The sequence below is a fragment of the Chiloscyllium plagiosum genome, unplaced genomic scaffold, assembly GCF_037043375.1.
Source record: "Chiloscyllium plagiosum isolate Xiang-an unplaced genomic scaffold, Cpla_swu_hap1 HiC_scaffold_36, whole genome shotgun sequence".
Classification (NCBI taxonomy): Eukaryota; Metazoa; Chordata; class Chondrichthyes; order Orectolobiformes; family Hemiscylliidae; genus Chiloscyllium; species Chiloscyllium plagiosum.
Window position 1 is genome coordinate 16198625 of NW_028270174.1, and position 15938 is coordinate 16214562.

General features: G+C 42.9%; 1 protein-coding gene across 3 annotated transcripts in view; it reads right to left on the reverse strand.

Moving 5' to 3' along the window:
- The window catches only part of psd3l (pleckstrin and Sec7 domain containing 3, like), a 441070-nt gene that overhangs the window by 223980 nt on the left and 201152 nt on the right, over positions 1 to 15938 (reverse strand). For all 3 annotated transcript variants that reach the window (XM_043674302.2, XM_043674303.2, XM_087979987.1), the window contains one exon: positions 14040 to 14964. In XM_043674302.2, the coding sequence (XP_043530237.1) occupies positions 14040 to 14964 (925 nt within the window). The remainder of the gene's footprint in view (positions 1 to 14039; positions 14965 to 15938) is intronic.

Sequence of the window (15938 nt, forward strand, 5' to 3'; positions counted from 1 at the left end):
ATTCCCTCACCTGTCAACAACCGCCTTAAAGATATTCAATGACCCCAACTCACCTTCTCAGGCTGAGAGTTCCAAAGTTACACAACCCTCAGAGACAAGTTATTCCCCTCAGCTTTGACATAAAATGGTGACCCCTAATTTTAAAAGTGTCACCTAATTCTGGACTGAAACATAAGGGGAAACATCCTTCCCACGTCTTCCTTGTCAAAACCATTCAAAACCATACAAAGTTCAATCAAAACACTCTTTCCTCTCCTGAACTGTGATGAAAACAAACCCAATCTGTCCAATCCTTCCTCATAAGACAACCCACTTATTCCCAGGTCTCACTCACACTGACAATGTTCCTTACTCAATTGAACTCAACAGTTAGTAAGGGTGAGACTAGAGGAGCATACATTATGGGAAATAAAAGGCAGTGGAATGTAATTGAAAAGACCAAGTTGCTCTAAGGGACAAAATGGAAGAACCTGCCAGAATTCTCAACTTCCTGTTCTAGAATGGGAACACACGTGATCCAGCAGATGTAACTTGAGGAAGTGGAAGGGACCTCTCCCAATATCCTCATCAATATCTGTTGTTAAGCCAAAAGCGATTGGGTTAACCAGTATTTTATGTTAGGGCTATTTGTGGGATCTTGCTCTGCATGCAATGGCTGCCACATTTGCCTACAAGAGCAGTACCTTGGTGGTGAGCAGTTTCAGGACATCCTGAATGCACTTTACAAAAGCAAGTTCCTTCTTTTGTCCTATTTAAGTTAGATATTTGAGTACTTTTAAAAGAACCAACAACATTTACTTATGTTAAATATGTGATAAAACTTCAACTTCTTTTACCTTGCCCGAGATTCATAATTTTTAAACATTGGAAGATCTTTCTTTTAGGATTTATGCAATTGTTTTTTTCCTAATAGCCCAATCAGACTGAAGATTGGTCACTATGGCAACAGCCTGAATAACAAGAAGTTAGGTTTTTGGTTATGGACAGTATCATATAGTGTTTCTGTTTAATCCTCAATAACTCAATTATATAGAGTGAACAGTAGCAGCAAATGGCTGTTTCAGAGGGATTTCCCATCCCCTAAGCCTTCTTCCCATTCACTCTGGAACACGAACAGAGGCAACCACTCATTCTCCTTGCGAACTTGGAACAGTGACCACCAAGGAGAGAAACTTAAACAGAAAACGGTATAAAGTGGCAGAATATATTTACAATCCACTAAATGCATTATGGTGATTAATTTAAAACAATTTTCCGGAACTACAGAACCACTATTCAAAATCTCCATAACACTTTCAGGAACCAGCTCTCGAATCACTATATCATCCGATAACTAGTACCTGATCTGACATTTCATCCATTAACAAGTGCTTCAATTCTCATGACATGTACTAGCAGTGCCCAATAACAATTGGGCGGCACGGTGGCACAGTGGTTAGCACTGCTGCCTCGCAGCGCCAGAGACCCGGGTTCAATTCCCGCCTCAGGCGACTGACTGTGTGGAGTTTGCACATTCTCCCCGTGTCGGCGTGGGTTTCCTCCGGGAGCTCCGGTTTCCTCCCACAGTCCAAAGATGTGCAGGTTAGGTGAATTGGCCATGTTAAATTGTCCGTAATGTTAGGTAAGGGGTAAATATAGGGGTATGGGTGGTTTGCGCTTCGGCGGGTCGGTGTGGACTTGTTGGGCCGAAGGGCCTGTTTCCACACTGTAAAGTAATCTAATCTAATCTAATCTAATCAATGCCATGCACCAGCTTCTATTCAAATCACTGTATCATCTACAAACTAGCAATTTAATTTACACAACTTCCAAACCACTTGAATTGCAACAGTATCCACTAATGTGCACCAAATTTCCTAGTAATTCATGTTAACTACAAACTGAATTGCCCCAAGATTCACTATTTAGTACCCAAGTGAACAGTCACCCATTAACCAGCACTTGAAAATAACACCCACCACCAACAAATTAGTGCTGGAAAATGGAAGCCATCCACCAATCCAATTATATAATCTATTAATTAGCTCTAGATCCATACTGTGTGCTGGCCAGAGCCTGATCCACATCAACCACTAACTAGCTCCTCATTCACAACACAAACCAACTGTTATTTAATTCACACCATCCACCAACTATTCGGTGATATAAAGTGGACTAGTTCTCAACTGTTTGGATTTTCAAACAGGAATCAAAAGACTGCCCCTTTTGGATGGACTGTAAGCCACCTCAGAACATTTCTCTTACAGAAAGATAACTAGTTCTGGTTGCTTCCAATTACTATTCCAAACAGTGCATCAAGTCAGGCACAGTGTAGATCACAAATAGCTAATAATGCATCTGGCTGATTTTCCAGGTCATGGGATCACTAATACGGAGGTGTTGAGTAAAAGAATGAAGGGAGGAGAATGCTGGAAATATGGAGATATCTTGGCAGTGAATATTACAAGGGCAATGTACCTGGGCCTCTTTTGGCTACTGATGCTTGAGAAGGAACTAAAGATCCAAAACATTAATACTTTGCTTGATGTCAATAAAACCAAAGTCTAATTCATTAATCTATCCTTCTCTCTTATCTGCTGTCACTCTCAGTGAGTCTTAGTGGAACCTTTGTCTTAGATTCTGATGGGTTGTTGGTTCAGGTCACACCGCACAGATTGAAGTACATTGAGGGAGTTGTTGTGGTGCAGTAGTATAGTATCACTACCTCTGGCCCAGGTTCAAGACCCACCTGCTCCAGGGCTGTGTCTTAACATGTCTGAATAGATTGATTAACAAAAGTTATAGTCCAGTGAAATACTGAAGATGGATAGACAGGGTGGTTAAGAACACATTGAGCATGCTTGCCTTCATTGCTCAGACCACTGAGTATAGGAGCTGCGATGTCATACTGAGGTTGTATAGGATGTTGGTGAGGCCACTCTTAGAGTACTGTGTACAGTTCTGGTCACCCTGATAAAGGAAGGATATTATTAAATTGGAGAGGGTTCAGAAAAGATTTACCAGGTTGTTGCCAGGAATGGAGGGTTTGACAGGCTGAGATTTTTTTCACTGAAGCGTAGGGAGTTGGGGGTGACGTTATAGAGGTTCAGAAAATCATGAGGGACATGGATAAGATGAACAGCAAAGGTCTTTTTCCAAGGGCAGGGAATTCAAAACTAGGGGGCATATGTTTAAGGGGAGAGAAGAAAGATTTAAAAGGGACCTGAGGGGGAACCTTTTCACACAGAGGGTGGTTCATGTGTGGTCTGAACTTCCAGAGGAAGTGGCAGATGCAGGTACAGTTATAACATTTAAAAGACATTTGGACAGGTACATGAATAGGAAACGTTTAGAGTGATACGGGCCAAATGCAGACAAGTTGAACTAAATTACTTCGGGAAATTTGATTGGCATGGACAAGTTGGACCAAAGGGTCTGTTCGGTGCTGTATGGCAGTATGTGTTCCATTCATTTTCAATTGGTTCATCAGATCTAAGCATCAGTGTCATGGCCAACATTTACTGCCAATTGCTGTGCTCTTAGGAACGTGACAGGGAGTCACCTCGTTAAATGCAGTCAAGTGCCTTGACAGGCCTTCAGAGGGCAGCTCAGAGTGCCCAACACTGTTGTGAACCCAGCGTCACATTTGGGCCATATCAGATACACTGGAGTTCTCTCCCTCGATAACCACATGGGTTTTCAGTGGCACATTTTAATGACTGGCTTGCAGTCACCATGACTGACACTGGCTTTTCCTTTCAGATGTTTTTTTTTAATGTGGCAGAACTTACATTCACCATGCTGTGGTGAGATTTGAATCCACAATTTAGGATTACTAATCTGGATCACTCATCTAGTAATATACCCACAGTGCTTCTGAATTGCCTTGTCAATGTGGCCAGGTTTTGGATAAGAAATTAAACCAACCATTTGAATACACATGATCTCAAGGTGTTATTTTGAAAAATAGCAAGAGTTTAAGCAAAGATTTATCCCTAAGCCAGCATTATTAACACGCAAACTAGAAATGCCTCCTGGTTCTTACCTCAATGCTTTGACTCACAAGCTCACTTAATTTCTTCAGTATAATGACCTCAAGTGGTCCACTTCCAAGCATATTTATTCCATTTGATTATATAGTGAAAAGTAGCTCACATGTTAATGCAATTAGTCACCACTTTCATGGCCTACGTACATTTTCACTAAAATTAACGATGGGATTATATATATCTCATATATTGAAACAGCTCTGCAGGCTAGTTTCTTCTGACAACAGAAAAATGGAACAGCTTCAGAGCAGGCAGGAGAAGGCAATCAGTTTACAGGAACTTGACTCAATAAAGACCAGCAGCTGATTTGTTTGTTTTAGTTCAATACATTTAACTAATTGCTATGAACTCCATTCTATGAATAAAGAATAAGGTTTGTAAACCTGATGACTTGATTCAACATATTTCAGAACATAAAAATAGTAGACCATTCTCCCCCAATCTTGCTAAAAGACTGATTGTGATGCAAACTCCACTTTCCCAGTTGGTCCTAGTAATTTTAGATGAAAAATCTATCTAACTCAGCCTTGAGTGCATTCATCAACCTTGCTTTATAGAGTCAGAGTTATAGAATCATACAGCACAGAAACAGACCCTTCGGTCCAACCAGTCCCTGCTGACCATAACCCTAAACTGCCTGAGTTTAACCCATATCCCTCGAAACAGTTCTTTTTTAATTATAGAATCCCAACGGTGTGGAAAGACCCTTTGGCCCAACAAGTCCACACCGACTCTCTGAAGAGTAACTCACCCAGATCCATTCCCCTACCCTGTATTTACCCTGGACTAATGCACCTAACCTACACATCCCTGAACACTACGGATAATTTGGCACAGTCAAGTCACCTAATGCACATCTTTGGATTTCTCATTCATGTACTTGTCCAAATGACTTTTAAACATTGTAACTGCACCTCCACTACCACAGAGATGTACAGCAAGGAAACAGGCCCTTCAGTCCAACTCTTCCATGCCGACCAGATATCCTAACCTAATCTAGTCCCACTTGTCAGCACTCGACCGATATCCCTCCAAACCCTTCCTATTCCTGACCAGGCTGTGCTTTTCAGCACCACTCTGATCTAAACTCTGGTTTCCAGCATCTGCAGTCCTCACTTTTGCCTTCCTATTCATATACCCATCCAGATGCCTTTTAAATGTTGCAATTGTACCAGCCTCCACCACTTCCTCTGGCAGCTCATTCCATACATGCACCACCCTTTGCATGAAAACGTTGCCCCTTAGATCTCTTGTATATCTTTCCCCTCTCAACCTAAACCTATGCCCTCTAGTTCTGGACTCCCTAACCCCAGGGAAAAGACTTTGCCTATTTATCCTATCCATGCCCCTCATGATTTTATAAACGTTTATAATGTCACCCCTCAGCCTCCAACACGTCAGAGAAAACAGCCCTAGCCTAGTCAACCTCTCCCTAGTGCTCAAATCCTCCAACCCTGGCAACTTCGTTGTAAATCTTTGCTGAACCCTTTCAAATTTCACAACATCCTTCCGATAGGAAGGAGACCAGAATTGCACGCAATATTCCAAAAGTGGCCTAACCAATGTCCTGTACAGCCGCAACATGACTTCCCAACTCCTGTACTCAATACTCTAACCAATAAAGGTCAGCATACCAAAAGCCTTCTTCACTATCCTTTCTATCTGTGATTCTTCCCCAGAAAATTCATTCCATTCTTTGTGTAAAAAGATTTCCCCTCATGCCTTTTGTTAAACCTTTCTTCTCTTACCTTAAAACTATGCCCCCATTCTTGAAACCCCCACTCTAGGGAAAAGACACCTGCCATTCCACCTTATTTATGCCTCTCATGATTTTATAAACCTCTATAAGGTCACCCTTCAACCTCCTATGTTCCAGTGAAAAACATCGCAGTCTATTCAGCCTCTCCTTATAACTCAAACCCTTTAGGGAAAAAAAAATTTCCAACTGACTCTCGAGCAGAGGAGATTTCTCTTCGTCTCTGCCTTCAATTGGAGGCCTCCTTAGTTTGAAACTCTGTTCCCCCAAGTTCGAGATATCCCCAACAAGGGCAAACCTCTTCTCAGTATCTACCCTAGCAAGCCCCACTTAAAAACTGAAAGCACTGTGGACTGTCTAAATCAGAGACAAAAATAGAAATTGCTGGAAAACCTCAGCGGGTCTGGCAGTATCTGTGGAGAGAAATCACAGAGTTAACCCCAGTACTGAGAAAGGATCACTCGACCCAAAACATTACCTCTGATTTCTCTCCAGAGATGCTGCCAGACCTGCTGAGCTTTTCCAGCAGTTTGGTTTTGCTGCGCTGAATCTTATATGTTTCTAGCAGATCCCAATCTCCTCAACCTATATTACATCATAAGATAAAATCTCACGATCAAAATCATCCCAGTGAACTTTCTAGGGTGGGTATTGTAGATTCTCTCCCCTCCCCCCATCCCCACGTAATGTTAATAGGAATCTTGCCACACATATAAACAGATTTTGCCTGCAGGGTGCACTGGGAGAGGAAAGCTACAGTGTGGTGCTGGTGAAGGGCTTTTGCCCGAAACATCGATTCTCCTGCTCATCGGATGCTGCCTGACCTGCTGTGCTTTTTCTGCGCCACACTCTCGACTCTGATCTCCACCATCTGCAGTCCTCACTTTCTCCTGGAGTAAAGCTACAATCAAGCTCACCCTCACTTGTGCTAAGTTCCTAAGCACCTTTAACACAGTATCATTTGTGTTATTTGATTTGATTTAATCCAATGTACAAGAAAATTTAGTGACTGGTTTCACTTATTCAGCAGTTGGGTCTCCCTGGACATCTCTCATGGAGGGAAACAGTGACTCGATTCAGGAGTCTATTAAAATCGTAGATGCTTTACCTTTTGCTTGTCTGTTTCTGTTATGTGTCTCCGTACTTCCTTTGCCTCTACTTTTAATTCTCCCTTGGGTTAATTTGACTTCACTTTTCTTACTTTTGTTTATTTTTGCCTCGTACTTTTGCCTGTGCTGTGCAGAATTGCTCAATTTACAACACAGTGCCTTTGGCCCATTGTCACAGGTGAGGGTTGTTTCTGGGAAACTGGGAGGCTACATTCTTTCACTGTTCTCAGACTCTTTTCCAGAGTTCCATAGATTCGGGATCAGTTCCTGCGGATTGGAGGGTGGGTAATGTTATACCACTTTTTAAGAAAGGTGAGAGAGAGAAAGCAGGAAATTATAGACCAGTTAGTCTGACCTCAGTGGTGGGAAAGATGCTGGAGTCTATTATAAAGGATGAAATTACGACACATCTGGATAGTAGTAATAGGATGGAACAGAGTCAGCATGGATTTATGAAGGTGAAATCATGCTTGACTAATCTTCTGGAATTTTTTGAGGATATAACTCTGAAGATGGACAAGGGAGATCCAGTAGATGTAGTGTACTTGGACTTTCAGAAAGCTTTTGATAAAGTCCCACATAGGAGGTTAGTGAGCAAAATTAGGGCGCATGGTATTGGGGGCAAGGTACTAACTTGGATTAAAAGTTGGTTGGCTGATAGGAAACAAAGAGTAGTGATAAACGGCTTCATTTCGGAATGGCAGGCAGTGACCAGTGGGGTACCGCAGGGATCAGTGCTGGGACCGCAGCTTTTTACAATATATGGTAATGATATAGAAGATGGTATTAGTAATAACATTAGCAAATTTGTTGATGATACTAAGCTGGGTGGCAGGGTGAAATGTGAAGAGGATGTTAGGAGATTACAGGGTGAACTGGACAGGTTAGGTGAGTGGTCAGATGCATGGCAGATGCAGTTTAATGTGGATAAATGTATGGTTATCCACTTTGGTGGCAAGATCAGGAAGGCAGATTACTACCTAAATGGAATCAATTTAGGTAAAGGGGCAGTACAAAGAGATCTGGGTGTTCTTGTACACCAGTCAATGAAGGTAAGTATGCAGGTACAGCAGGTAGCGAAGAAGGCTAATGGCATGCTGGCCTTCATAACAAGAGGGATTGAGTATAGAAGCAAAGAGGTTCTTCTGCAGCTGTACAGGACCTTGGTGAGACCACACCTGGAGTACTGTGTGCAGTTCTGGTCTCCATATTTGAGGAAAGACATTCTGGCTATTGAGGGAGTGCAGCGTAGGTTCACAAGGTCAATTCCTGGAATGGCGGGACTACCTTATGCTGAAAGACTGGAGCAACTGGGCTGGTATACCCTTGAGTTTAGAAGACTGAGAGGGGATCTGATTGAGACATATAAGATTATTAAAGGATTGGACACTCTGGAGGCAGGAAACACGTTTCCGCTGATGGGTGAGTGCCGAATCAGAGGACACAGTTTAAAAACACAGGGTAGACCATTTAGGACAGAGATGAGGAGAAACTTCTTCACCCAGAGAGTGGTGGCAGTGTGGAATGCTCTGCCCCAGAGGGCAGTGGAGGCCCAGTCCCTGGATTCATTTAAGAGTTGGATAGAGCTCTCAAGGATAGTGGAATCAAGGGTTATGGAGATAAGGCAGGAACAGGATACTGATTAAGGATGATCAGCCATGATCATATTGAATGGTGGTGCAGGCTCGCAGGGCAGAATGGCCTACTCCTGCACCTATTGTCTACTGTCTATTGTTTTGCTATGTTCCTTTTCACGGCCTGCTATACTAGGAATGTTAGCTTGCAGTTGGCAGCATGATGGATATAACAGTTTAGTGGTTACTACTAAACTGGTTTAGTACTACTAAACCAGAGACCATGAGTCACATCCAACCATGACTGTTAAACCTGGTAATGAATAGAGATAAACAATACCCACTTATTATTGTTAAAAACACAACTATGTTTTTTTTTAGAAAACTTGCCTCCTTTACTGGCCTGTGTCACCAGACACTCGTGTTTTGGCCAACTATGTGGGAAGGGAGGAACACAAGAAATTTATAATCACCAGTGAAATGATACTGAGCAAGCAGCTGGAACTGTGGTCTGAGAGGTCCCCAGATTCTAATGGACTTCATCTTAAAAGAAGTGGCTAAAGAAATAGTTGATGCATTGGTTTTAATTTTCCAAAATTTCCTCGAATTGGTGAGACTGAATTGGAAAACAGCAAATGTGGCTCCTATAATTCAGAGACAGAAAACAGGAAAACACAGGCCATTTGGCTTAATATGTCTTAAAAAAAAGGGATTATGATCCATTTTTAAGAGTGTTATAGCAGGATACTTTGAGAAGTTCACGATAACCAGACAGAATCACTGTCTTCATGAAAAGAAAATTATGTTTAGCCAACATACTGGAGTTCCTTAAACAGGAACATATGCTTTGCACACAGGGGAAGTGATCAATATACTGTACTTCAGTTTCTGGAATAAACTGTGCTATTAAAAGGTTATTATAAAACATCAGAGCTCACGTTGTAGGTGTAACATATTGGCATGGTTAGATGATTGCCTTGCCAAAGGGAAACAGACAGTAGACATAAATGGTTCATTTTCCAGTTGACAAGATGCAATGAATGGTGTACCATAGGGACTTGTGCTGAGGCCTTAACGTTTTTGCCATATATATTCATGACTTGGATAAGAAATTAAAAGTCAGTAACACCAAGATAGATAGGAAAGTACATTATGAAGAGACAAAGGCATATAGATCGGTCAAGAGAGTGGGAGAAATATCTGGCAAATAGAATACTACATGGAAAAATGAAAAATAGTGTATTGTAGCGGGAAGGAGAAAAGAAGCATATTATCTAAATGGTGACAGATTGCTGAGCTCTGAGATAGAGGGATCTGGACATACAAGTGCATGAATAATGAAAAATTAGCACACACATACAGCAAGTAATTAGGAAAGTGAACAGGATGCTATCATTTATCGGGAGGGGAATTAGCACAAAACTGAGAGATTATGCTTCAGCACTGGCAGTATCAATCTGTGTACAGTATCGGTATTACTTAAGAACTATTGTAAACCCCATTAGAAATAGCTCAGGAAAGGTTTACTAGAATACCTGGAAGAGACGTGTAGTTTTCTGAGGCAAGTTTGAATAGGGTAGGCCTTTATCTGCTAGACGAAAGTGAGGACTGCAGATTAGAGTCCAGAGTGTGGTGCTGGAAAAGCACAGCAGGTCAGGCAGCATCCTGATGAAGGGTTTTTGCCCAAAACATCGATTTTCCTGCTCCTCGGATGCTGCCCGACCTGCTGTGCTTTTTCCAGCACCACACCCTCAATTGTATCTGCTAGAGTTTAGAAGATCAAGGATTGATTTGGTTGAAATATATTAAATCTTGAGGGGTCTTAACAGGATGGATGTGGAAAGTAAGTTTGCTCCTGTGGAAGATTCTAGAACAAGGAGATCCTGTTTAAAAACAAGGGGACATCTATTTAAGATGTGGAGAAGCATTTTCTCACAGGGGATCATGAGTCTTTGGAACTTAATTTCTTAAAAGGCTGGGGAAGCAGAGTCTTTCATTCTCTCCAAGACAGAGATAGATAGATTCCTGAAAAACATGGCAGTGAAAGGCTATGAGGAGGAGGTGGGAAAGTGGACTAAATATATCAGCAGTGGTTCAATTGAATATTGGAGGTGGCTTGACATGCCGAGTAGTCTATTCCTGCTACTAATTTATATGCTCATATGATTTATAATGCCCTCCAGGTAACTGATAGAGACTTGTCCATACATAATGATAAAGAACAGCTAGCTGGTTCAGCTCATCTTTCAAACTAGTAACCAATTAGACCGAATCCCCTGCTCTTTTGTCATAGTCCTGAAGCTTTTGTTTACTCTTCATCCTTAAAAGGACCTTTCTTTCCCCACAGATAGGGCAACGTGACCATTCAAATCTCTGAACACACTGAGATTGTTTCATGTTTACTTTCCAATGAATAGGAGATTTTCAGAAAATGGTGGTGTTTTTTCTTTGGAATAGTGGCTTTCATTGGCTGCCTTTTAACAAACCTGAAGATTAGACCCAATCAGCACCCTTCAAAAACATCAGCCAATGATCCAGTAGTCAATCTGATTAGATTAGATTACATTACATTACATTACAGTGTGGAAACAGGCCCTTCAGCCCAACAAGTCCACACCGACCCGCCGAAGCGTAACCCACCCATACCCCTACATTTACCCCTTACCTAACACTATGGGCAATTTAGCATGGCCAATTCACCTGACCTACACATCTTTGGACTGTGGGAGGAAACTGGAGCACCCGGAGGAAACCCACGCAGACACGGGGAGAACGTGCAAACTCCACACAGTCAGTCACCTGAGGCGGGAATTGAACCCGGATCTCTGGCGCTGTGAGGCAGCAGTGCTAACCACTGTGCCACTGTGCCACCGTGCCGCACACAATCTATCTATACATAAATAAAAGCTAGCAATCGCTAGATGAATAAATGCTTTAATTGGTAAATGCTTTAAATCAACACACTACGCACCTTAAACCGTCACACAATACAGCTCCAGCTGCCTACATATGTCTTATATTCCTCAAATAAACATTTATCAATGAGGAGGTGCAAAATGAACAGAAACTAGAGGAATTCATGATGGGGAGATAAAAAGATATAGTCAATGGACGGAGATTTGGGGGCTTTTGGATATTAAATGATCAATAGTGGACTCACATGGAATGGAATCGCTCCCTATTTTTAATTGTATTCAATTATTTAGCATCTTCCTTGACATTCTGTACACAATTAATGACCTACCATCTTTTGCTTGGTTGCTCAATATCATCCACAGTATTTCATGTTGAATAGTTAATTACAATTAGTCACTACTAACGCTCAGAGAGACTCTGATGCTCCAGCTCCAAACTTCAGCTATAGATGCTCAACAATAGAAAATGGACCAGAATTTGCTGTCAAAATAATGGGCCTCCTGCTTGTTATGAGTGAACGATACAGCCAATTCAAGCCACAAGCAGAAACATAGTAAGATTCCAATAACCAAATGTTTCTGTCCAAGTAACAACATTTCATCATTAAATTTATGGAAAAAATATCTTACTGTCTACATTGCAATGTCAGACATTACGCTGTCATGTATTTGTGAGGTAATTACAAACTAAACTTTCTATAACTGCATATTAACTAGTGTACTGTCTCATTCCTTCATATTTTGAATGTTTTAGTGAGATTGAGAATATTTTAAAATTGAAATGATGCTTCTATCTTTCCCTTTCTGTGTCCTTTTCCCCTCTCAATCCAATCATTACTTCCTGATTATTTTCTTCCCCTCCCTGACTTTGACATTGAATTTGCTCCGCTTCTTGCTCAATTCTACTTGGGGTTATTTCTCAATCCTTCAATCCGACTTTAGTTTTTGGAGGGGAAGCCTGTTAGGTGCCCTCACTATGCTATTACCAATTCTCCCTTTCAAAAACCAATGAGGGCAAAGCATTTTTCACTTGAGGAATACATGGACAAATGACAGAATCCCCATTGGGTCCACACCGACCGTCCAAAGAGCATCCCACCCAGACTCACCCCCCCATACCTCATCCCAAGGATCCTACATTTCCCACAGCTAATCCATCTAGACAGCACTTCCTGGACACTATGGGACAGTTGTGGGTATGTTTGCCAAGCTGGGAGGTTGCTTTGCAGATGTTTTGTCCCCTGTCTTGGTGACATCTTCAGTGCTGCTCTACTCTGCCTTCTGGAATTTATTTGGTTCCATTTCTGCTGCTTCTGGTTGTCCATTGTAGCTGCTGGTATATTGGGTCCAGGTCTATGTGCTTGTTGATGGAGTCCGAGGGTAAGTGCCATGCTTCTAGAAATTCTCTGGCTGTCCTCTGTTTAGCTTGTCCTACGATCATTGTGTTGACCCAGTCAAATTTGTCGTCCTTGTCATCTCTGTATATGGCTACTAGGGACAGCTGGTTTCGGCGTTTAGTGGCTAGTTGGTGTTCGTGGATTCAGATTACTAGTTGTTTGCCTGTTTACCCTGTATTGTGTTTCATGCAGCCTTTGCACGGAATCTTGTAAATTATGTTTGTCTGGCACATGATGGACCCGGTATACCGGCCACTACAACAAACAACCGGAACCAGCAACTGGAAGCAACAGGAACAGAACTAAATAAATTCCAGAAGAGACACTTCACAGGAGGCTCCAAAGCCCTGAAGATGTCACCAAGACAGGGGGGCAAAACATCTGCAAACCAACTTCCCAGCTCGGTGAACATACCCTCAATGACAACAATCGGCACCAAAGCTACAAATCTTTAGACAAACTTTGAACTTTAGGGCAATTTAGCATGGCCAATCTACCTAATCCATACATCTTTAGACATTGGGAGGAAAGCGGAGCATGGGGAGAACATGCAAACTTCACACAGACAGTGGCCAAGGATGGAATTGAACCTCCATCCCTGGCACTGTGAGGCACCAATGAGGCACCATGCCACCCCTGGGACTGTAGATGCCCTGTTGTAGCAAATTCTGGACCAGTGACTGACCCAAGTGTTTCTCTTAGACCATTACTGGATTTGAAGAATGTGCCTCTTTCCTTATTGAATTGAAAATGCAACAAATCTTTAGCTCAATATTGGCCCCCGCCAGGAAATGATCGTGTATATGAGGGCTTCAGTGAATCATTAATCATTGCCTCCACAGGTAGTGGAAATGAAAAGAACTGATTATTTCAAAACAAAATTGGAAGGGCACCAAGGGAAATAAAGTAGGGAATAGAGAGGGGAGGCCAAAGAGGGATCAATCTACCGAGGGCAGGAACTGGATTGATGGGCTAAATGGCTTCATTCCATACTATAATGACTCTGAATGCAGCATGGGTACATTACTGATTCACAGTAAATATTCAAAATGGTGAGGGGGGCTTTTGGATGGGCAGGGCATTCCATATTGATGGTGAAATGGATGCTTGAACTAACGTACCTAAAATCAGCAACACTGAGACTGGTTTTATATCTTTTGTTTGTACCATACGCAGTTAAGTTTCTTTAATTCACTGTCTGTCTGTCTGTCGTAACCACACATTGCAATCCAATAATTTAGTACATGTCAATAGAATTACTTTGCTGATTTGGTTCCCAGGGAAGTTCTGCTCATTACACTTGCTTGACTTTCTCTCGCGGTCACAAAGACATCATCATCCTCGTCACTCCGGGTCTCAGACTGAGCACCTTTCAACGGCGTCCTTCTCTCACTGTCCACAGAAGCCCCACTGTCATCATCAGTTTTCAAATGCCCATTGAACTCCTCCTCATCTTCACCGGGCAGTGGCAGCTTTGGAACTGGTGCCTTTGCCATTGCATACTCGGTTACCAAGAACGCCGAAATCTCATCATCCACCGCCAGCGATTTGTCCTTTTCTCCTTCTGCCCCCTCCAAAGTCCGAGGGGGGTCCTGGGTGCTTTCATCCTCCAGCACAAAGTCTTTGTCAGTCAACGAGGGACTCTGTAGCATTTCCTTGTCCCCGTTGGCAAGTTCCTTCTCGTCCTCGGCTCCTCTCAAGAGCTCATTGTCTCCTGCAGCATCCTCACCGTCCCCCCACTGGAGCAATTCAGCTTGCTGGCCCTGTACGACGGTGAACACGGGCGCTGTCATCACCTGGGTACTGCTCACAAATACCTTCGCCACGTCCTGATAGATTTGCTCCTGAGACAAGTCGGTGGTGGACTCTCCTCCCGATTGATTCGAAGTGCCACCGTCCGTGTCAGTTGCTGTGAGACCACCTTCGGAATCTGGCACCGTGAACCTCTCGGCGCTGCCCTGGCCCGACCATTCTGTCTCGGTGTTAGATCTGGACTCCTCTTGCTGATAGTTCTCAAAGTCCTGTGGAGTAGCAGTCAGGCTGGGGTCCGGTGCAGTAACCACCACGATAGGGTACAAGCTCTCCCAGCTGCTTGACTGGACCTCCTCAGACGTTTGTTGGAGTTCCTGACTTAAGATCGACAAGTTGTTTACACGTCGGTCTTCTCCAGGAGACTGGAAGCAACCTGCAGGGAGACCAGACAAAAAAAAGACCATTTTAGGCCACGCCTGACAAATTAATTGATGTTACACCAGCTCCACAGCTCAGAAACTCAGTCTTCCATGTTCTTCAAACCCCTCGCAACCCTCCTTCCAACCCCTACATTATCTCATCTGACCGACACATCTTTCTCCTTCATCTGTTTTATCCCACTTCCAATCAGAAGTATCAATATTATTCACCTTAACAACACCTTGTGGTTACGGAGTTTCACAATCTAACCACACTCAGCACCAAGACTTTCTCCAGAATTGTTTACGAGCTCAACAATAACCCCTCATGAATTTTGCGAAGATTTGTAGCTCAGGTTAAGATTCTGGATGTAGGTTTGCTCGCTTAGCTGGAAGGTTCATTTACAGATGTTTCGTCACCATACTAGGTAACATCTTCAATGAGCCTCCAGACGAAGCTTCGTCTGGAGGCTCATTGAAGATGTTAGTTAGTATGGTGACGAAACGTCTGAAAATGAACCTTCCAAATCAGTGAGCAAACCTACATCCAATAACTCTGAATTTTGTACTTCCCCAAAAGTGGAAACCTTTATGTTTTGACATCTGCTCAAACAAACCCTTTCCTTATTTCAGGCAGCATGGTGGTTCAGTGGTTCGCACTGCTGCCTCACAGCGCTGGGACGCATGTTCGATGCCAGCCTCGGGTGACTGTCTGTATGGGGGGTTACATGTCCTCTCCATGTCTGTGTGGGCTTTTGCCAAGTGCTCCAGTTTCCTTGCAAAGTCCAAACATGTGCAGGTTAGGTGGATTGGCCATGTATATTTGCCCTGTATTGTCCAGGGATGTGCTGGCTAGGTGAATTAGCCATGGTGAGTGTGAGGCAATGGGGATAGGGTCTGGGTGGGATGCTCATCAGAGGGTCAGTGCAAACTTGATGGGCTGAATGGCCTCTTTCTGCACTGTAAAGATTCTATGATTATCGCCTTC